At 43.8% G+C, this 22,771-nt stretch overlaps 2 protein-coding genes across 4 annotated transcripts in view; one reads left to right on the plus strand and one right to left on the minus strand.

The window, feature by feature from the left end:
- atm (ATM serine/threonine kinase) overlaps window positions 1–16,314 on the minus strand; it is a 30,686-nt gene extending 14,372 nt beyond the window's left edge. For 2 of the 3 annotated variants that reach the window (XM_030777078.1, XM_030777077.1), the window contains exons 1-31: window positions 16,189–16,314; window positions 15,817–15,938; window positions 15,587–15,732; window positions 15,165–15,329; window positions 14,698–14,863; window positions 14,193–14,431; window positions 13,367–13,536; window positions 12,737–12,900; window positions 12,085–12,459; window positions 11,621–11,821; window positions 11,257–11,358; window positions 10,720–10,960; window positions 9,705–9,836; window positions 9,157–9,282; window positions 8,886–8,975; window positions 8,458–8,650; window positions 7,630–7,823; window positions 7,390–7,472; window positions 6,865–7,035; window positions 6,420–6,495; window positions 6,055–6,185; window positions 5,510–5,624; window positions 5,109–5,279; window positions 4,471–4,646; window positions 3,898–4,141; window positions 3,550–3,668; window positions 3,245–3,371; window positions 2,640–2,839; window positions 2,032–2,206; window positions 1,672–1,836; window positions 442–574 (exon numbers count right to left, since the gene is read on the minus strand). In XM_030777078.1, coding sequence (XP_030632938.1) covers window positions 442–574; window positions 1,672–1,836; window positions 2,032–2,206; window positions 2,640–2,839; window positions 3,245–3,371; window positions 3,550–3,668; window positions 3,898–4,141; window positions 4,471–4,646; window positions 5,109–5,279; window positions 5,510–5,624; window positions 6,055–6,185; window positions 6,420–6,495; window positions 6,865–7,035; window positions 7,390–7,472; window positions 7,630–7,823; window positions 8,458–8,650; window positions 8,886–8,975; window positions 9,157–9,282; window positions 9,705–9,836; window positions 10,720–10,960; window positions 11,257–11,358; window positions 11,621–11,821; window positions 12,085–12,459; window positions 12,737–12,900; window positions 13,367–13,536; window positions 14,193–14,431; window positions 14,698–14,863; window positions 15,165–15,329; window positions 15,587–15,732; window positions 15,817–15,938; window positions 16,189–16,260 — 4,984 coding nt within the window. In that variant the 5' untranslated portion in view covers window positions 16,261–16,314. Of the gene's footprint in view, window positions 1–441; window positions 575–1,671; window positions 1,837–2,031; window positions 2,207–2,639; window positions 2,840–3,244; window positions 3,372–3,549; window positions 3,669–3,897; window positions 4,142–4,470; window positions 4,647–5,108; window positions 5,280–5,509; window positions 5,625–6,054; window positions 6,186–6,419; window positions 6,496–6,864; window positions 7,036–7,389; window positions 7,473–7,629; window positions 7,824–8,457; window positions 8,651–8,885; window positions 8,979–9,156; window positions 9,283–9,704; window positions 9,837–10,719; window positions 10,961–11,256; window positions 11,359–11,620; window positions 11,822–12,084; window positions 12,460–12,736; window positions 12,901–13,366; window positions 13,537–14,192; window positions 14,432–14,697; window positions 14,864–15,164; window positions 15,330–15,586; window positions 15,733–15,816; window positions 15,939–16,188 lie in introns of all 3 variants that reach the window. The other variant, XM_030777076.1, reaches the window with a different exon arrangement.
- Window positions 16,315–16,958: 644 nt separating this feature from the next.
- nop53 (NOP53 ribosome biogenesis factor) lies at window positions 16,959–22,771 on the plus strand. Its single transcript, XM_030777313.1, has 12 exons — window positions 16,959–17,169; window positions 17,623–17,702; window positions 17,794–17,881; window positions 19,099–19,316; window positions 19,565–19,620; window positions 19,839–19,934; window positions 20,397–20,498; window positions 20,794–20,973; window positions 21,084–21,259; window positions 21,541–21,607; window positions 21,735–21,811; window positions 22,050–22,771. Exons 1-12 carry the CDS (start codon window positions 16,964–16,966, stop codon window positions 22,108–22,110), a joined length of 1,407 nt encoding a protein of 468 aa, XP_030633173.1. The 5' UTR covers window positions 16,959–16,963; the 3' UTR covers window positions 22,111–22,771.

The raw sequence follows: 22,771 nt of genomic DNA on the forward strand, positions 1-22,771 counted from the left end.
ATGTGTGTTTGTTCGTGTGTGTGAGTGTGTGTGTGTGTGTGTGTGTATATGTGTGTTTGTTCGTGTGTGTGAGTGTGTGTGTGTGTATGTATATGTGTGTTTGTTCGTGTGTGTGTGTATGTGTGTTTGTTCGTGTGTGTGAGTGCGTTTGTTCGTGTGTGTGTGTGTGTGTGTGTGTGTGTGTATGTGTGTGTTTGTTCGTGTGTGTGTGTGAGTGTGTGTGAGTGTGTGTGTGTTTGTTCGTGTGTGTGTGTGTATGTGTGTGTGAGTGTGTTTGTTCGTGTGTGTGAGTGTGTTTGTTCGTGTGTGTGTGTGTGTGTGTATGTGTGTGTTTGTTCGTGTGTGTGTGTGTGTATATGTGTGCGTGTGTATGTGTGTGTGTGTATGTGTATGTGCGTGTGCGTGTGTGTGGAAAATCATGCTGTCACTCTTTCCACTGACCGTGGCACTCTTTGAGCAGTTCTCCTATCTGCTGCTTGTGAACGTGGAGCCGTTTCTTTAAATCCTTCAGACCCTCCAGTCTCGTCAGGGGTAGAGAGTCGCAGGAAGTCACAGACAGGAAGTGCTCGATTTCCTGCAGGGGACAGGAGAGAGGGAGGGGTGCCATCAGGTGGGCCTGTGTTACTCATGTAACCGCATGAACGCAATGGAGGATGTGCATGTCTGTAGTAAAACAATCCTTGACTGGATTGGGAGATGGATCAGTTCAGTTAAAACAAGACACATGCGCTTTAATGTCTGTTTCTTTTCTGAGTAGAATGGATGCTGATTCTGTCACAGTGGTATAGAGGAGCTTAGAGGAGACGATGTGAAGATTATCCAGCGAAATGGAATATGTTTGGGTTTTGAGGGGTATCTGGTCATGGCTCATGAGACATCAGAGAGACATTTTGAATTTGTCCTCCATCGTTGGCTGTTTACCTGTCTGAGGGTGAAGGCCCTGGTGCTGTATTTGAGAGTGTGCTGTTTACCTGTCTGAGGGTGAAGGCCCTGGTGCTGTATTTGAGAGTGTGCTGTTCACCTATCTGAGAGTGAAGGCCCTGGTACTGTATTTGAGAGTGTGCTGTTTACCTGTCTGAGGGTGAAGGCCCTGGTGCTGTATTTGAGAGTGTGCTGTTCACCTATCTGAGAGTGAAGGCCCTGGTACTGTATTTGAGAGTGTGCTGTTTACCTGTCTGAGAGTGAAGGCCCTGGTGCTGTATTTGAGAGTGTGCTGTTTACCTGTCTGAGAGTGAAGGCCCTGGTGCTGCATTTGAGAGTGTGCTGTTTACCTGTCTGAGGGTGAAGGCCCTGGTACTGTATTTGAGAGTGTGCTGTTTACCTGTCTGAGAGTGAAGGCCCTGGTGCTGCATTTGAGAGTGTGCTGTTTACCTGTCTGAGAGTGAAGGCCCTGGTGCTGTATTTGAGAGTGTGCTGTTTACCTGTCTGAGGGTGAGGGCCCTGATGCTGTATTTGAGAGTGTGCTGTTTACCTGTCTGAGAGTGAAGGCCCTGGTACTGTATTTGAGAGTGTGCTGTTTACCTGTCTGAGAGTGAAGGCCCTGGTGCTGTATTTGAGAGTGTGCTGTTTACCTGTCTGAGAGTGAAGGCCCTGGTGCTGTATTTGAGAGTGTGCTGTTCACCTGTCTGAGGGTGAAGGCCCTGGTGCTGCATTTGAGAGTGTGCTGTTTACCTGTCTGAGGGTGAGGGCCCTGGTGCTGTATTTGAGAGCATGCTGTGCTGCTCTCAGTTCTCTGAAGGCTGGCTGGTCTGGGAAGGGTTCCAGCAGAGGGATGGCTCTCCTCAGGAACCCGTTCTCAGGGTTCTCCATCACCAGGAACTTCAACAGACCCAGAACCTGAGAGAAAAGAACTTGTTATCTTACTGAACTCTGGCAAAAGTTTGCTTATCCATTCAGAGAGAATGTGGGGGTCTTTTTAATGAACATCAGAAGGCAAACCAGGGAATGCATGTCAAGTAAATGAGGTGTAAATCATTTCATAAGAATAAATATCAAAGAGAACATTTTTCTTGTTGTTCAAACGATGCTTACCTGCTTTGAGATGGGGGACTGGTCGGTGACCTGGGCAGTCAGCGTGCCCACTATGACCTGCAGGTGACTCTCCAGGGCATCGTCGCAGTACTGCACGGCTGTCCGACACACAGAGGTCAAAAGGTCACAGCACAGGGAGAGGCTGCGAGTGGACACCTCGTCCAGACGTGCAGGCCTAGGGTGAAAAGTAAGTTCAAATCTGAGTACAAGACTCACGCCAACAACACCACATTAGATCTTCCCACCTCTGTTTTCTAGCACAACAAAGACTATGTCAATCTGATATTAAGGAAAACTAGACTATTTTGATCACGGAAAGATACTTCCAGAACAATAAACAGAGAGAACTGATACACGCTATGACACTGGAGATTACAAACCTGCCAGTGTCACACAGATCTTCATTTGTCTGTACTCTTCAAACAAAAAAAAAAAGGCTGATTAAGAGTTGCTTCGCGTCTGTGCACACTGGAACTGGAGTCAAACCAGTTTCACTCTAATAAACCTAGAACCAAATAACCCTGCAAGACTATTTCTGGAGCTGACGCACTGAATCTAGATCCGGATTCTAGGTTCTGTGCCCTGAAGGGGGAAGGAGTGGCGCGTACCTGCTGTTAATGTGGTGGATGAGGCTGTAAATGATATCCCTGAGTACGAACGCCCAGGCTCCGCCCAGACCGTCTTTCACCTCGCACAGCAACAACCCCACGAACAAGTGATACATCATCAGAATCCTGTGCCTCTCGTACGAGTTAGCGGTCTCCGCGGCCCTCTGGCAAACGGCCACCAGGATCTTCTGAATCGATATCTAAAAAAAGACAAGAGAGAAAAAAAAAGACCACAGAGGTTATCGGTAAATGTTCTGTACATCCAGCGGCTTAAAAAAAAAACATGACGTGTGTAGGAATTTATGTTCATACAAGGGACATGCTAGTCATTAAGATATTTTTGCTATATATTTCAGTGATGACTTGAAAATGTAAAGGCTAAATTAGGCTTGAAGAGAAAAGGGTTGAGGTAAAAACCATCTGAAGGCTGATGTGTTGTATGTAACTGAAGCAGTTAAAGTCGGTTAAAGTGCATATTGTCCAGACGGTCCACCAAAAGCGTCAAAGTGACATTAAACGCGTAGTGACGTGATTTTGATACAGCTTTTGACTGGACATTTCTCTGTCAAAGTGTGAACTGGTCTAAACTAGATAAAGAGTCTTACTGGGGTCTTGGAGAGGATGGCCACCAGTGTCTTATGACTGGCACTGTGGCATTTGCTGAGGTAGTCCAGTGTGGCTTTGATCACATACGAGCTGAAGAACGGAGGATTAGGGGCTGGGTCCAGTTCCCTGAATGAAAGAACCAGAGAAGTCACAAAATAACTGATCATTCTTCATCTACTGGGCTTTTAACTCCTGTAATATATTTAACGCAATGCAGATGAATTGATAATTGATAATCATTGATTTATCAGTAACTGACTTGTTCACAGAGGTATCATCAGTCTGAAGTGTATTAGCATATTACCCAGTGAACCTCTGCAGTTCTCCACTGCTCTCTGTCCCAGGCTCTGCTTCTTCATACAGGGTCATTAGCAGCTCCACAACAATGTCAGCCAAATTATTACAAATCAGATTGTCTATTTGCTGGAAAAACATAAGTGAAACGGGAGGAAACATTAACGAACGTGAGGTAAGCAGGCAGGTCTGGGAGCGAGACATAAAATCATATGTTAATGAGATATATTAGTAATAAATAAATAAACAAACAAACAAACAAACATGGTTTTCTGGTCAAATAAAACCATTTGGATTTTTATGAATGGATACTATGATACTATGTTGAAAGTGTTTGCAGGGCGTGGGCTTTAATAACCTGTTTGCCGAGACATTCGCTGTCCTTCAGCAAGTCGTACACCCGGTGGGCTTTCTCCCTCTGCCGTCCGGCCTGACTGTCCTGGCCCGACATGGCAAAGTGAGGCAGGATGTTGACCATGATCTTAGGGAAGCAGTCGGCAAGCAGCTGCCTCCAGTCCCGACCCAGATGGGCCCCGATGGATCGGACTTGCTCAAAGTCATTCAGGAAGACCAGGTGTGGGATTAGAACATGATAGGATGACCTGAAGGTAAGGGCACAAATGAAAATCAACAGCATCACCCATTATAACGAGAAACAGGATTCAAACTAAAGGGAGACTTTTAAATTGTAAAATTAGACCACTTCCACCATTTTACCATTTTGTCTTCACTATCAACATTGTCTGATGCCTGTATTTACTCTGCTGTGGAGAATAAGACAAACGCAATTTCTATCACAACTGACTGGCACAGAATCACTGCATATAGTTACCTGTGAAACTCATCCTGGTGGATATCAATTAGAGTTTCTAAGAACATTTCATTCTAAACCGGTTTGTGACGGTACTTAATTACAAGTGCACGTGTTTACCTGTAGAACTCCTCCAGTGTGGCATAGTTGAGCAGTGTGTACGGGAAGGACTCTAAAGTGTAGCTAGGGTCAGTCTGTCTCTGTCCCAACCACTCAGCCACCAGGTAATACAGGCGAGAGCTGATTAAACTCTCTGAGCTGTGATAGCCCAGAGAACGAGACACACTGCACAGCACCTGCGGGGTTAACACAGAAACACCCTCTCTGACCAATCAGAAGTCTCTGACGGGGCAAAGGTTATACGACTGCCTTTCTGGCAAGACCACAGGGAAGAAAGCATCTTTGCATTTTGGAACTTTAACAGTTAAGTTAAAAATGATAAAAAAAAGTTTAAGTTTATCTTTGTTAATTCCTAAACATGTGAAGATCTAAAAGTAGTCCTGTAATAACCAGAGATTAAAAAATGGGTTTTATCATCCTTGCTGTGTGGCTCAGTCGCCTTTCAAAAGCTATAGGAAGCGTGGCCTGTGGCTTGAATGGTTTTACTTCTCTTTAAATATTTCCTTTTCAGATATGAAATACAACTACTACATACTGTGAAATTAAACAAATCAAAATGAACGCGGTGAGGTTCACACAGGGTCTATGGACTATTCCTGTGGCGCATTAATGAAATTTGTATCCGCTTCATACCATACCTTCTTGATTAGTTTCTCCTCAATGGAGTTCTCCTTATAGGACTGAAAGAGGGCAAAAAGAGCTTGCTTCTCACACACTGGGCTACAACACATCACCATGGAAACACTCTTCAGTAGCGTAGCCCTTCGGTTGAACGTCTCATCGGGTAAGTCCTCATTGGCCATATTCTTCTGCAGGTGAAGGGACATGGAAAAACGGAACAGAACAATCTAGAATTCTCCGCAACGCCGGCGTAAACCCGCTCTTTCTGCCGTTACTCGATCTTTCCAACACGCAGAGACGAACGTTATCAGATCAATTATCAATGTCCAATATTGTAACAACACGACACCTGTTTTTGTTAAACACTTTGTCTCCTCATACATTTTTAGGATGTATAGATTTTTAAAATGAGTTGTACCGGGACGGTCATGCCCTCCTGTGCTTTCAGGTAAACATTCTCAAACGCCGTCTGTTGCTGTTTAAGGGGCAGCATCTTCTTCTCGGCTCCGTTCGCTGACTTGTCCAAAAACAGCCTGGGGGGGGGGGGGGGGTCAGAGAAGGAAGACAATCCTGTTTAATCACACCATTCAAAGAAATTCAAACCTGGGTTAAAGAAGTGTTTGATGGATTGGGCCCAGTTCCAAATCTCCTCAGTGCATCCTTTTCCTAGTGACCTTGCAAAGTTCCTCTATAAGTGTGTCACATAATGTTTGATTGGTACGGACACCCAGCCCAGTTACAGTTTTTGTAATTTTATCAGAAAAGGACACAAAGTGGAGGAGCCACGTGAAAGTATTGGAACGGGGCCTCGTCATTCACACACTGTGAGTATACGTTTAAGCCCAGGTCTGCAGAAACCATTATTGGATCCCATAAATCTCATTTAAAGAAGTCTTGTGTCCCTCTATCAGCTCTCCCTGCTATAGACCGGGTTAATCTAAATGCCACATATCCTAAACACACCTGTCCACCGCCAGGGCCGCCAGCATGCGTACGTGATGATGTGAATCGGCCAGGAGGGAAGGGAGGACCACACTCACTGGAAGCTCCTCCTCTTGCTCTGTAAGCACCGCCCACTCACAGCGTGGGTCCGCCTTTACATGAAATGACATGTGAAGGCTGGCTTAGACATTAGTAATAATAACTTTTGAATGAAGACAACAGAGGGAAATCTGAGAAATGGATAATCTGGGTTCAAATGTAAATTCCAGAGTCTATTCCAATACAATAACTCCACATCATTGCTTAAAGCATTTCCTTAAAATGCTCATTCAGAACATCTATTGATTACACAAAAATATTACAAAAAAAAAAAAACAGGGTCTTACCTCCAGGAAAGCCTGTAGACAGTGGCCTAGAGCTCTCTTCACAGAGGAAATGCATTTTCCAGTATTGGCCAGGAAGCTGGAGAGATGATCAACGAGTTTTATACCACAACAACCATAACACTGAAACACACTCATTGCACAAAAAAACAAAACAAAACAAAAAAAGACATCTATATGCTGACTGACTCTTCACTCAAAGGTGACCCCAAAAAAAAAAAAAAAAAATATATATATATATATATACACACACACACACACACACACACACACATATATATACATATATATGTATGTATGTATAAGTATATGTATATATATACTGGAAAAAAACCTGAGGTGTTTGATGTGTTTTTGGTAATCAACAAAAATGCCTGTAAGACAGGAGCACAAATTGAGTGGCTGGAACCTTTGCAGCGTTATGTAAAACAGTTATTGACTTACTCACCGGAACCCTGAGACGACTTTGAGTAAAGCCCCGCGTACGTGGCCCATATCATCATTGTCCCCGCCCTCAGAGTGGCCCCGGGCGTGGCCCAGGCACCGGACAGACGGCAGCAGGTTCATCAGGACGGCGGCACACACCTCCTGGTCTTGCCGATACATAGAGCATAAATCCCTGTTATGAACAGAGACAGAAAAGACACGGTTACACTATAAACAAGCATAAACAAAGTAAGTACAAACAAGACATCTGATTATATTCACACCACAGGAAATGTACTAGAACATTTACCAGACATTTCTAATAATTTTATCTTAAAACTTTTACAATTCATATTTTATGCATATAAAAGGTTTGAAAAGTCACAAGCATGTATATTTTACGTTTCGCGAAGCCAGTGAATTAGACTGCGTGAGATATAACCAATCAAATGCTTGCTTTTGTTTGACAGGCATCGTCAGCCATGAGGAGACTGTAGATAAAAAAAAACATTTACAAGCTGCAAGGTAAACGGAGAACACGTCTTACGCAAGAGGCCTGAGAAGGCAGTCAAACTCCTCTGACCCCAGCACTGCACCCTCCGCTGGGAGGTTTTTCAATAGAACCAGGTACTGCCAAGAAACAGAAACGCAACATATGAAATACACGAATGCCAATCTGTAGTAGAGTAAATATGGAGTATCTCTATCTTACTGATAATAGCTCATTCACTTGCTACAGTATAACTTGGAGAGACCGTACGACAAACTGAAGCAGAGAATTTCTCACCGTATGAAGGTGTAGAGGTTTAGCGAATTCCACCTGGTCCAGCAGTTTGAGCAGTTTGCGGCGGATGTCTGTGGTTTTGAAGGAGAGCCCATGGAGGAGCTGAGAGGAGGCGCACAGACACAGGAACTCCAGAGCTGCCAGGAAAGCCTGGTCCTGTTTCCCCAGCAGCTCCTCTGACAACACACTCTTGGCCCCTGTCAAACAGGGGGCCACAAGCCACACGTGAAAGACCCGATCAGTGGGATTAATCCTACCGCCGTGAGAGCTTAAGTCATATGCAGTACCATTAAATTCAAACAAGAAGTCACGTTTTTCATAAACCTTTGCTTGGGCTCATCCCATTGCAAAAGTATTATTACTCAGAAACTACGCCACAGATATCGGGCTAATTTCATGCTTGTGCTCACGTGGACGACTGACTGGCAAAAATGATACAAGTTGAAACGCAAATATTTTCAACGCAATTTGTTATTCTAAAAATGCTGTCTTGTTGCTGTGCAGTTCTACTGGACAACTGCCCTCAGTCTCTAATGCATCATTTCAAACAAGAATCTACCACAAACAAGGCAGCTACTCAAATGTTCATTTTCGTACCTTAAGCTAAGATGAATTCTGCGCTTTTAGATTTATTACTTGCAGTATCTCACTCCATAAACCTGGAGTGGCCTAAGTCTCCTCCTCGAAGTGTTTACGGAGCAGAACGAGGTGACTAGTGTGATTTGAAAAACCTCTATACACCTCCAGAATCAGAGTTCTCCTGCCCTGTGTAATGGTTGCCTGCCCTGTGTAATGGTTTCCTGCCCTGTGTAATGGGTTCTCTGTCGGTACCTGAGCCACACTGGGTGTCTCCCGTATCCGTGTTACTCTGCTGCGTCCCGTTAGTGCTGCAACGAGGGACGTCACCGTCGTCAAACAGGTCGACTTCACCCTGATTGGCCACCTGCGTCCTCGTCACCTCCAGGTCTTCCTCCATCTGATCATCGTCTGGGATGACATTGTCTCTTCTACTGGAGTTAGTCAGCTATCGATTTAAAGCAGTTCACATAGTTCTCTTCAATTTCACATAAAAAAAACAAATATACGTATATATTTCATGTATTTGTGGCACATCATCGAACAAAAAGGCACAGCCTGAAAACATTTTGTTTTGTTGTCTCAAACACAGCACGTATACTGGATCACTGGATCTATAAAGTTCATCATAGAAAAAAACACTTTGCTTAGTCACAAATTAGGCAAAATGAATGAAAACTTACCATTATTTTACATATTTCTGCCAGGTCGGTTGGCAGCCTCGCTGGTAAAGCCTTCATGAATAAATTGCCAGCAGCTGTGGACACTTTGTCCTGCTGGGGGAAGAAAAGATGACAGGTTAATTAAAATGCACAGAGGAAGACCTGATTACCTGTTACTGCTGCCAGTAATGATGAAGAAGATGATGATGATGATGACGGTGATAGTGGTGATGATGATGACAATAGTGACGATGATGATGATGATAGTGATGATGATGATGAGTGCTCTTACCTTGTCTGTTCGGCTAATGCTCTCTGCACAGAGCAGCATCACAGACTTGAGAGTGCAAAGCCCCTCGTCCTCTGTCAGTTTGTTCTTGGCGGTGGACACATATTCACCAAAATCTTGAGCCAGTTTCTATACAGGGATAACACTTATTATAATTGACAGTCCACATGGAAACAGCCTGACAAATTCTACAATCTAATCTGGTCATGCCTGTCCAGGGCGTTTCCTCGCCTTTTGCCCTATGAGCGCTGGGATAGGCTCCAGCACCCCCCACGACCCTAATCAGGATAAGCGGCTTAGATAATGAGTGAGAGAGTGAGTGAATCTGGTCATGAAATAACTGGCTTATTACCAACTTTCATGGATCACAGTCTTACAAACTGGACTCATTCAGTTAATTCTTAGTTTTTAATAATTAAGGCCCTAAATGAGTATTTTATATTAATATATGGAAAAGTATATGGAATATTTGGAAAAGAGGTTTACCTCAGATTTTTCTAATGTCTAATTGTGTAAAATGTGTGTATTTGATTGACAGCAGACTGGTGTACCTTGGCTTTTTGGAACAGAGGACAATGAGCAGCTTCGTCCTCGGTGAGGAGTCCGACACACACGTAAGCTCCTAGAACCCCCGTGAGGAGGCGCACACAGCGGACCAGACACTGAGGGGGAGTCAGCTGACTCTGAGTAAACACAGATAAGGAGAAACGGAGTCACGGAGATCCAACAGATAATCATTATAATATAAACGACTGAATCTCTTCTCTTTGCTTTGGAGCAAAAGAACATTTTGAAAGCCGAGATGCACAGATTCAAACGACTCGATGAGACAATCTGATGACGATTAGGGTGTGACAGGAAAAGATGAAAAGAACTGGAATACATTACACTTTATACATTATGATATCTTCATATCATTTATACTTTTATATATTTGCTTAGTATGTTTCACAACTGAATATAACACCGTATAAACATAACAAAACGTAAATATATACATATAAACACAACTAAAAATTAATCAGATAATACAGTAGCTCTATGTGAGTTTGACTGAATCAGGTCCTAAACTGAGACTTGCACATGGGTCCCATGACTCATAACTAGTAATTAACATGACTGCTGATATTCAGTGGAACAGCTTGGATTTGTGGGGCATACAGACCATCCAATGACAGTTTGACAAAGCTCAGGGGAGTAACAGTTTGGAAATGAAGGGCATATACACCATCCAATGACAGTTTGACAAACCTCAGGGGAGTAACAGTTTGGAAATGAAGGGCATATACACCATCCAATGACAGTTTGACAAACCTCAGGGGAGTAACAGTTTGGAAATGAAGGGCATATACACCATCCAATGACAGTTTGAAAAACCTCAGGGGAGTAACAGTTTGGAAATGAAGGGCATATACACCATCCAATGACAGTTTGACAAACCTCAGGGGAGTAACAGTTTGGAAATGAAGGGCATATACACCATCCAATGACAGTTTGACAAACCTCAGGGGAGTAACAGTTTGGAAATGAAGGGCATATACACCATCCAATGACAGTTTGACAAACCTCAGGGGAGTAACAGTTGAGCAGCTGGTCAGCCACACTCAGTAAGCTCTGTTCCAGAATGTTCCTCAGGCTCTGGATGACTGTGAGCTGTGGAGACTCCTCTGGTCTCAGAGAACATGTGTTTGGTCTTTCTGTAGAGCAGGTGCCCAGCTCATCAAAACTGAACTGCAGGTAGAGCTGCTCAATCTCACCCAGAGAAGTCTTACTGTCTGTGAAAGCCTGCTGAGTTTGAGGGGAGAGGCTATGGGAGAGACAGGCAGACAGAGAGAGAGAGAGAGAAAGAAAGAGAGAGAAAGAGAGAGACAACATGACAAAGCATGGAGCTTATTCACTCTAATTCTGCTGACAGCATAATTTTAAAAAATCAAATTAAAATTTCAGGATATTAAACAATTAGACTATATAATGACAAAGTGAAACATACGTTAAGCACTGTTTTGAGTTAAAAACTTAGCAGTCTCATCTACCAAACTGCAAATTCATTTATACAGTCATATTCACCAGGCTTATTAATGTCACTGAGGACTCGATTCTCACCTCTCTGGATTATATGCATCCATCAGAAACTCCATGCCAGCTCTGCTATCTTTCAGTGTCAAAGTCACAAGAATTCTGGGAATTAGATTTTGGGGGAAGTCCCTGGGCAGAGAAGGAAAACATATACATACAGACGCTAGTGAACAAACCCTTTATCACAAAAACTAATAACCTAACTAGATACAAGTAATTTATTACAGCACACTGGAGATAACAAAGCACGACACTGTGAGTCCAACTGATATCGTTTCAATGTCGACCTGATAACGTCTGCAAAGCCAGTCTGGTCGTAATTTGTATGAAGAGGTGGACTGTAAATAAAGTTGTTAGTTCTTAATTGCTGTGTGAGTGACGGTGTATCTACCTGCGGGTAATGAAATGAGGCCTGGAGTTCTCCTCTCCTTCCTCATTCTGTTCAGTGGAGAGCAGCCAGCCAATCACAGCCTCCCTGAGAGAGGGCGGCGTTCTGTTCTCAGTCAGCTCCGTGGAGGGGTGCCCACGGGGAAAGAGAGTTTTGGGTACGGGGAATTTCGATAGGGCCTGGGCTAAACTAAGGGCAGACACACTAGAAGGAGAAACAGATGTGTGAGGTCCAGCACGAGATCAGACAGAGCACTGTCAACTTTATCCCTACCACCATAAAACAAGTGACCAAGCTGTATTACAAAAATACAAATATTTGTATGTTACAGCTAGTTCATAACTGATTGACAGCAGATACATATATAATATTGTGAGTATCTTGAGCGCTAACTCAAAATGAACATTAAAATTAATCGAGTTACGAAGTTATAAACTGACGAAACTGTTCTTTAAATACACACTTACAGGGAAGGTTTACACACAGAGCCAGAGAAAAGTTTCCAGAACTCTCTGTCCACATGCACGAGGTTGCCCTGCACCATGGCGTGTAGTAACTCCAAACTGAGCGTCTCCGTTTGGGCGGAGCTGACGCCGCGAACCGCCAGGACCCAGACCCTGCTCCACAGCCGGCCTAACTCCGTCAGCTGCTCCTGGGTGTAGCCTGAACCCTCGGCCTGGCACCGGGCGACCTCCTTCAGGCAACGCAGCACGTAGGGTCCCCTCTCCCCCCGGCGCTGCTGTTCCCCCAGCAGCTGACACAGTAGAGCCAACAGGGGGATCAGCTCAGAGCCAGGCAGGATGGAGGGATACCTGCACGTCAGTGTGGCCGTCACCTGCAACCTGTAGGGGTGGTGGAGAAAGATGGAGGTATAGGTGTAGAGTTGGTAGGATCTGGTTCTCGAGGAGTTGACATATTGATTTCATTCAAATGCAAACGTATGATTTGCATAATTATCACATCTTTATCATTTCGAGGAGACCAAGCATCAATAATATGTGAAGCAGTAAACATCACACTGGTTTTCAGCAAGAAACTACAGTTAGGCGTTTATATTCTAAATAAAGTAGCCTATGCATGTCTATAACCTCATTAAAGTTTTGAGCTGCTGTCTGTTACCATGGTATCATGTCGAAGTCGCTGAGATGAGGCTGCAGATGGTCTCGCAGGACCTCCCAGCCAAGCTCCACCCGTCTACGCTTACTGCCCTGAGGACTGTCCAGCTGCGTCCCCCTGTAGTGACCCGGAGCGGCCTCCAGAGGGCGCATGTCCAGGCTAAACAACTGCAAAACAAACACTTTTATCATTACTACACCGCATAGTGTATCCGTCTGAAGAACAATGTCTCCAGTGATCATTACAAACTTAGCTATCGAGGCATTACACTTAAAATCAACAGCATTGACACCGCTGAAGCTAACACCACACAGAATGTAAAACTAACACTGTGCACAATACAAAACTGAAGCTGTGCAGAACGTAAAGCTAACATTGGACGGAAAGTCAACGTTGCGCTGAACGTGAAGTTAACAACGTCTAGAATCTAAAGCTAACGCTGCGTAAGTTAAAGTTAGCATTCAGCAGACTGTAAAGCTAACACTGAGGTAAACATAACGGAAACTTTGGAGCAAGCATAGCTAACACTGTGTTGAACGTAAGACCATGAGTGTCGAAATTCGGTAAAATATGGATGAGTGACAGAAAGGACAGAGGCACTGTTGTTTGCGTTGTTTGTGTTGTTTTGGCGACCTGATGGCAGAGGTCAGCGGTAAGGTCGATGAGGTTGTCTTTGACGGCGATGTGTCGGCAGCCCGTGGCGTATTTCCCTCGACTGCCTAACTGACTGATCTCGTCCACCAGGGCCTCGTACAGGTTAAACAGCTGACCCTGCCATTTGGTCCAGTCCTCAGCATGGGCACCTGTGTCATAAAAAAAAAAAAAAAAACCCCACAAAGATACAACAGTGTTTTCATTTGTAGTATTCACAGTTATCAAAAGTTGTATCATAATGTTTGGGACACCTTGCATTTCCCCTTTTCAACCAAAAAATCCCAGAGTAACATAAAAGTGTCCTGCAAAAATGATATTAGAAACAGGGTAAACAAACTGGTGGTCTAGAACTAATGACCTATCTGTATGAGACATAAAACTCCGAAGAGCACTTGACGTAGAGTCTTGGACAGATGAGTCACACATTTTGATTTTCTCAAAAGGAAAATCGCAGGACATCTAAGGACATGTCTTTCTGTGGTGCTGTAGTGCTTAGTGTGTCAGTAATGGGACGGTTCTGGCTTTGAACCCCAAACACCGGTATGTACGCCCAGCTAAACATTTAACCCCCAAAGTCGCTCCTCGACGTTATTCAACCACTGATGCAGACAGCAATAATTATAAATGACTAAGAATGTTAACTAAGCAAATCTACGTGAACTGAATTTACTTATTTGGTTATATCGTTTAATGTATTTCTATTTGCTCAAACTTAATGCAGCAGTACTTTGAAGCTCAGTTCTGCCAACACGTGACCCTAGTATTTCCTTCATATTTCCTCTCCATCATAAAAACCACATCCTACCCGTCTCTGGGGTTTTAGCTCCTTTAGGGTGATGGATGCAGACTTGAAGCCTGAAGAACTCCACCATCTCTTCTTTCAAAGTGGGGCTGGGGCGTTTCTGGCTCCACACACACAGGATGGAGGGCAGCACCTCCTCCCCAAGATGACACGCCCTCTGGCGTCTGTTCGTGGCAGCCGAGCGCAGAAACACGTTCAGAGCGGAGAGGAGGTGCTCCAGCACCGTCAGCTGCTTCTCCGTTCTGCAGGGAGAGAGATACTGATGTGAACAAAACGATCTTGGCTCATTTACACATTGACAGCAAGACTCGGAGGTGTGTACAGCAGCGCAAAATTAAAGAATAATCTGATGTGGAGAAGCACAGGCAGATAAACAGGACAAATCTTAATCGTCACAGTAGGCAGTTGTAAGATATAATACACAAACTTCCTTGATACATATAATCTCTATACCAACGAGGCACAGACTGACACTTTGGCAGGCATGGAGTGTCCTGAATGGGGGTACCTGGCTTTGCTGAGAGCGTTGGAGAAGAAAGTGAAGAGAGTGTGCGATAACCCCTCGGTCTGGAGGCAACATCCTTGAATTACGACGTGGATGATCCTGCTCACCAGAACCCGGTTAATGGATTTAGAGGCTTCATTAAAGAGCCCGCAGTACGTATTCAACAGACCTGAGCGAACAAAGAGACAGAAAAGCACTCGCTCATAAACTGTAATCCAAATCACATCCAGACACACACACCGACTTGTCTAAAAGCCAATCGAAACCTTCACCCTAACAGTTTCAGCAAATTTATCTAGCATCTAACTATAGCTATGATTTCGGACGGATAAAGTGTATTAGATATGATACATACTTATTATCTCTCGTGAATAAGACTAAGAATATAATGCAGTTTTTCAGGGCCCAGGTATGACCCGTAGTTAGAGTCAGTGGGATTGGAGAGGGTGAACAGAGTGAAGTGCACTGACTGTGCCATTGAGTCTGGGTGATCTCACACCAGTACTTGCGAACAGACAGTACGTCCTTCAGCAGGATACTGCTGTAGTCTTCTCCATACGCAGAGCAGGTGAAGGAGCCTTTAAGCACCTCCACAACATGGGACAGGAGCTCAGCACACTTCAATTTTGGTCCTCCTGGAGTAGAGTGTGTGTGTGTGAAAGTGAGTGCGAGAGAGAGAGAGAGAGAGAGAGAGAGCGTGAGTGAGACTGTAAATCACATAAATACAGAAGAGAGTTACAAAACAAAGAACATCTCATTAGCCTGTCTTAAATCTTTTGTCATGAAAACAAACACTTGTTCAGTGTGAACACAACGTATTAGGGTCATTCCCTCTCTGTCCCCCTTATGTCTGTAGCCCTGACCTTGTGGCCCATTTGACCATCAGCCTTACGTTTATTGGCACGTCTGATAAAGTCTTTGATCAGACTGCTGATCTCTTGCATCTTCTTCTGTCGGTTAGCTTGAGTGATGGCAGAAACATTGGCTTTTCCAGACTGCAAGAGCTCGGTTTCCTTCTGGAGGTACTTTTGAAGGAATCTTAAGTCAAAATAACAAGCATAGAAAGTCATTAGCAGGTACAAAAAAAAACCTGAACGACAGCACACCACTTTGGCACATTACCTGAAAACTGCATCCCAGGTGAGCTGTTTGGAGCCTTTGGAGGCTTTGACTCCAGAAGTTCGATCGAGTTCCTCCACAGTCTCCCTTGATCGAATGAGCCTTCTAAGTCTATCAACCTCTTTCTGCAGAAACACACACCAAATAACCACTGTTTTCTCCTTGAATCTATCTCCTAGCTTAGACATTACTCATTAATTACACAAAGCTGACAGAACAGAGATAGCACTCGTATGCAATTTAATTACACTATAAATCTGAGTAATATCGGGTCTGTGGTGTGATTTATAAGGAAAGGAAAAGTCCCTCGTCTGTTTAGGTGATGCGCTTAAGTGTCTCTTGCAGAACACCGCGAGGGGCGGTTTTGTTTTTTACCTTCCTCTCCGTGGCCTTGTCATTCTCTAATCCGCGACAGCACAGCAGCAGTTCATGAAGCACCAGACTCATTGTTATCTACACCAGCTTCCATCAATGGACTTAGGAATTAACTGGACAGCATGAGCTGATCTGTAAAGAAATAAAGATTCTTTTGTGGTCTCATACATTCCGATAACACTGCTTCCACAGCATTTGACTTACCGAGCTAACGATATAATTATTCGCTACCGGATGCTAACATTACCACGAAGCGATACTTAACTATAGAGTTACGCACCGGACATGTGTCATTAAACATACTAGGTAGCAACTTTGGTTGATTACATTCAAACCGACACATGCATCAGTCTTAAAATGACCCGACATTCATGCACACTTGTGTTTGTTTACGTACTTTGTTTGTGATCCTCTTATGCCACAGCAAACTTTTGCATACTGATTATGATTAAGGTGCAACATGCGCGTCCAAAAACAAAATCTCGCCCACTTCTTTTCTTCTATAGCACCGACTTTGCCAGGGGAGTGATTATCGCCATCTATGTGTAGGAGTACAATTTGCATTGCTGCATTTTTACTTTTATTAAATATTTACTTGTATTTTCACTGTTTTAGAATACTGCATTTTTATGTTATTACCAGTCTGAATACATTTTTAACCGCCAAACCTAAATGTCATCAAATTACTTTTGAAAATGTCACTATTGTGGGCGGAGCTGAAGAGCAGGATCAATGCACACGTGTATCGCATCGCTCCTCCTTTTCATGAGGCAACATGGCTGCGGCTAGGAGAAATAGGCGCATGGCTGCCTTGCAGCCTGGATTTCTACCTGTTAAACCAGATCTAGACAACGGCACTTTGAATATCGGGAAGAGAAAACGTGTTAACAAAAACAAGAAAAAGAACTGGAATAGGCACAGCGACATACAAGATGTGGAAGAGTTTCTGGATGACGTGAGACTTCAAGAAAGAGCCGTCGGGTGAGTAACTTGGCTAGCTAGCCGACCAGGTAGTTAGCTGATAGGAACTTGTGAAGATTAGTACCCGGGACAGATTCTGTCTCATGGGTTTTACCTGAACACTGTATAACGTCATAACAAACCATATAGGAAAAAAGTCATATTGATCGATTGAGACGGATTCAGATACGTCTAATTTGGTAGTTTCTCTGATGTTTGCCATGCGTTTTTAAAGAGACGCTATACCAGCCTGTCACGTGTGGAAGATCTTGGAGACTCGTCCAAAGAATTGGAACTCGGAATAATACAATTTACCTATGAATTCTTACGTAATTTTACGATGCTTTTCTGTGACCGAACGGAGTTTGATTTACCTTGTCGGAGATACTTTACTAGTGTCTGATTCGTGTTTGAAACAGTATACGACTCTACTAACAGCCCAGCCCGATCACTCATATGCACGTCTTTCCATAGGGGTTTGATAGCGGACAAACCGGACGAAAGTCTCTTTTTTGTTGACATCGGAGAGGAAGAGAACAAAGATGTGCAGCCAGGTATTTGTAAAAAAAAAAAAAATCTAAAACATTTCAACATTCGGTAATGTTCAGTATCGCTGCTTCACTGATTCTGATGTGTGCTCTTCAGATGAAGAAGAGAAGAAAGGAAAACCTTCTCGACCGTTGAGGATAGACCTGATTCTGCAGCCGGACTCTAAAGTACCTCCACCTAAAGAGTGAGTGTTTCTGGCCTGTCCAGTTATTTTTCCGTTTCATATGGCTCTTTTCTAATTTCAGCGTACGTGGGTATGGCTCGGTAATATAACCAAGAATCCTCGTCATGATATACTGTCATAATTATCTCAATACCGTTACATGCAGTGATAAGTCTTACTATTGCTATTTATATGTTGTATGATAAATATTACTATAGTCGTCATATATGAACATAAAAAATGTTCACACATACAGAGGAAACATGTGATTTGAGGCCATTGTTTTTGGTGCTATGGGTGTGTTTGCCTTAAACAAATAATATATAGATAGGCAGAAATTTTAAGGATTAAGGTTGTTTAAATGAAATTATTCATATAATCTGCAGTATTTGCCAAAAGTTAGAGCATCTCTGTGTGGTCTGGTTTACTCTAACACACCTTTGTGTGAGAGTATTTTATCCTGTTGAGGAGTGGGTTAACCCAAATGACCAGCATGTGGGTCTAGATCAGAATTGGGTCTAGATCAGAAATCCATCGTGATGCTAACAGTAAATTTTCAGTCTGTTATTAACCTGTGTTTATCTGTGTAAATGTAATGTGTGTTTTACCTTTTGTTTATCTGTGTAAATGTGATGTGCGTTTTACCTTGTGCTTGTCTGTGTGAATGAGATTTGGGTTGTACCCTGTGTTTGTCTGTGTGAATGTGATCTGGGTTGTACCCTGTGTTTATCTGTGTAAATGTGATCTGGGTTTTACCCTGTGTTTATCTGTGTGAATGTGATCTGGGTTGTACCCTGTGTTTATTAAGGCTGCTCTTGGTAAACTCATGCCCGGTGATGATCCCATCCTTGCGCTCCCAGTATTTCTACGGGAATGTGAAGATAACACACGGAACCCGGCAGGCTGTTGTGTGAACGGCGTGCTGGGAACTGAGGGCTCCTCTGATGATTACTCATTTGTGCTTTTGTTTGTTGATCGGTCAAAGCAAATTAATTCATTAACGCTCAAACTGCACCCTTGAATATTCCACCACAACTCTGGTGAAACTCCTTTGCCGTTTTTAAAAGAACCAAATTACCCCTGCCTGTTACCAGAGTGTTGTTGAACTGTTTTTAATGTGGCATGTATAGACGACATGGGCTGTCCTTAAGGAGCAGTGTTGTTCCGTGATGGTCTTTATTTCTGTGACACTAAACGTGGATCCCTTTCACACATGGCTGTATTCTTGCCTCCTGCAGTGTCCTAGCTCACCAGCGGCCTAATGCCAAGAAAGAGCGGCGTATCGCCCAGAGGGCCGAGAAGCTGGCCGCTAAGGGCGTGGTCCCCCGGCGGCAGAAGCTGCTCCAGCTGCGCAGAGCGGCTGCGGCTGCGGGTACTTTGGTAAAGGAGAAACCCGTCCCCAACACCAATCCCAACAGGGCCTTCTACGACCTGTGGAGCGCAGGGGGAGAGCAGAGTATGTCACCTCCGTCCGCCGAAAAGGACGTCATTTCACTTTTTGTCCTATTTTTTGTCCATGTCTTGAGCCATAAGTCAAATGCTTTTTTTAATGTAATGCGCGAAGTTTATCGGAGTAAAATGTTCCGCTTTGCGATAAAAATTCCTCTTTAGAAATCTGGTGTCATTCAACTCAGTGTCCTCAATATTTATGAATCCTGAAATGTCACTGAGGTTAGTGTTTTCAACCATTTCTGTCCATCCCAGGCACAGAGGCAGCGGATCCCTATTACCTAGAACAGACGAAGAAGAAACTGGTCAAGGTGAAGAAAAATCCTTTGGTTTTGACATTAAGACTCGTAAGAGACTGCGAGGGGTTTTTAATCAGTCCTGGCCAAACTTAAACCTTTTTTGAAACCAGTCGGCCACACTTTTGAAAAAACGTTCTGTGTTACGATTTGAAATCCGTCCTGGCCGTTGACGGAAAGCTGGCGCGAAGGGTCTCAAACGTTTTTTTTTTTTTTCCCTCTCTCTCTCTCAGAGGCCAGAAAAGCTGAACGATAAGCCGTCCGTTCTCCCGGCCATCGAGGTCATCGCCCCGGGAGGTTCCTATAACCCTGATTTCTTCTCGCATCAGGTAAACGACCAGACCGTCCTCTTCCAAATGTCACGCTCCTCATCCACCCGTGTGTTCTCAGCGACAAACCTTTAAGAAACCTCAATGCGTTTACAGAGCTATCTTCACTCCAAAGACGTACTTCAAATCTAACTTCACGTTCTAACCCGATACACTTCACAAAGTGTTCTCATTTTAAACTCATTTCGGTTGTCAAGAACCTCCTTTTTGGCCTCCGTGACATTTTAGTGTCGTATACTCACTGTAGATCTGCCTGAGTTCAGTGTTTGTGTAGCTTTCAGTGGAAAAGCTGATGTATAACGGTAAGGATTAGGATCCGCGTTATTTAGGATGCGTCTTAACAAACTGACGCTGCTACCCCTGACCAGCTTGTTCACATTATCATGTTAATGTACAAATGTCTGGTTCCACACTGCTGGAATAAATGTTATCTTATTTGGTGCATTTGTGTGTGTGTACCAGGCTTTGCTCCGTGAAGCTCACGAGGTGGAGGTAAAGAAACTAAAAGCAGAGCAGAAATTGGAACGACAGCTGGCCGTGAAGAAGGAAGACAAAGCTACTGAGGTACAGCAAAAAAAAAACCAAAAAAAAAAAACCAATTTTTTTTTGTTCCTCAGTGTGACCTCCATTTCCATCATGCCTATGCTATTTGTACCTGCTATCCATTAGCTTTTGTTTGCATTGTTATTTTATTTTTATTTTTTTTTCTGTGATTTGACAGAATAATCACGTACAGTTTTTTTTAAAAACTAAACACAGCCTCAGAATGTTCCCAGAAACAGAGTTACCGAAAACGAACTGGTCCGTTTCACATCAGCCGTGTCTCTCCACAATGACTCCTCTGTCTTCATGCGTGTAGGAGACCATCTTTAAGGAGCAGGTGGAGGGCCTGATCGAGGAGGAGGAGGAAGAAGAAGAGGAGGAAGGAGCAGGGCGGGAAGGAGGAGAAAACGCTGAGGAGTCCGCCATGGGCCCAGCGGCACAGCAGGAGAAGAAAACGGAGAAGCAGAGGAAGAAAGAAAAGGCCGAGAAGATAAAGGTAGAGACAAACATGGGAACCGTCAAACTAAAGCGGTAAATACCCGGCGGTCGTCCGACTGGAGTGGTCTGACCGTTGTTGTTGTCGTTGTTGTTGTTGTCATCTCACAGGAGATGCAGAGGCGGGCAGAGCGCCAGGCGATTTCCAGACGACAGCAGCTCTTCCAGCTGCGCTCCATTCACGCCGAGCTGAAGAAACGGGAGCAGAGAACCAAACTGAGACAAAGCCAACGCAAAGCTCGCCAGGAGGCCCAGAAAGCCATGCCCCGCCGCCTGGGACGGCTAAAGTCAGTACTATGACTCTTTGTGTGTGTGTGTGTGTGTGTGTGTGTGTGTGTGTGCGCGCGTGCTGGGTGGACCAGTTCTTCTCAAGCCCAAAAAACACTTTTCATTCACCCCTTGTGCTTTGCATGTGAACTTTCAATCAAGTACAAGCCATAGCTTTTGTGTGTACTTTCTTTCTTTTATTTATATTGCCCTCTGTATTAAACTTGTTAATAGCACAGGTAAGAGCTAAATCTGTGGTTAGTGATGGAAAGTTGACTGCTTGTCTTCATTGTGCCCGTAGATACCAGGACCCTGATCTGGACGTCCAGTTGAGCGATGAGTTAGCCGGTTCACTGCGGACGCTTAAGGTCTGGACTTTTAGCTTTGTGTGCCACTTGCTTACTCTCAAATAGTAGTTTTATACTGAGTTAAAAAAGAGGGTGGTTTTGCCTGGTTTGATCATTTACTAACAACCTGTGATTCCTCCACCTGCAGCCAGAGGGCAGCGTACTAAAGGACCGCTTCAAGAGCTTCCAGAAGAGGAACCTGATCGAGCCAAGAGAGAGAGCCAAGTAAGATTTGTCTCTCTTCTACTAAAAAGCAATCCCATTAAACATATCCCTGTTTTGTTTTTCTGTTTTTGTGTTTGTTCTCTGCTCTCAGTTTGTTTATTCCCCTCATTACGTATGCCTTCTTTTAAGAGATTTTCAGCGATAAACGAGGAACCTCGCAGGTTCTGAGATGTGTTTCCTATATAATAGGAAATCAAGCAATGTGCTTAATCCTGTCTGTATTTGTTTGTCTTGGCAGGTTCAAGAGGAAATACAAACTCAAGTATGTGGAGAAGAGAGCCTTCAAGGAGATAAAGTGATCAGTCGTCAATGTTAATGGACGTTTGAGAATACCAACAGGATGTTGGAGACTACCAACCAATGTCCAAGGGCTTTTTAATGGCATCTGCCCAACTGCTCTATAATTCTGTAAATAAAATTGAAATGATTAAAAAAAATATGTACAGCACACACCGTTTTGAAAGCTTTGTCAGTTGGCTTTCTGCTCCTCGGTGTGGTTTGAACATAAAACCAACAACAGCCATTCAGGACCATCACAGACACCAACTGTACAAAAGCTGCCATTTTTCTTCCATGAAGAATTGTGGGAAGTGTAGTCAGAATTCTAAAAAAATGGGCGGAATACACTGCCTTGTACGCAACAGTGGAAAGTACTGAGTCAAAGCCGATGACGGAAATTTGTTCACTTATCTCTCTGAGAGTCCTCTGTAAGAACTGCAGACTGTTTCTCCTGTTTTGTTTTTTTTTCTCTTTTTTTTTTTTTTGGCCCATGCCAATCCTTAATCCACATCAGTCGACTGCCAAACAGTCAATCCCAAAGTCCAAATCAGAATGGCTGCCAGAATACGAAAAGCGATTAATGTGTAATATTTAAAATGCCGTGCGCGGGGATTTGGACCCTTTTGTCTGGTATTTCGGGACCGTGTTTAAATTGCTTTTGCCAAATGAATAAAAGAATGC

This window comes from Chanos chanos, chromosome 6 (genome assembly GCF_902362185.1).
Source record: "Chanos chanos chromosome 6, fChaCha1.1, whole genome shotgun sequence".
Classification (NCBI taxonomy): Eukaryota; Metazoa; Chordata; class Actinopteri; order Gonorynchiformes; family Chanidae; genus Chanos; species Chanos chanos.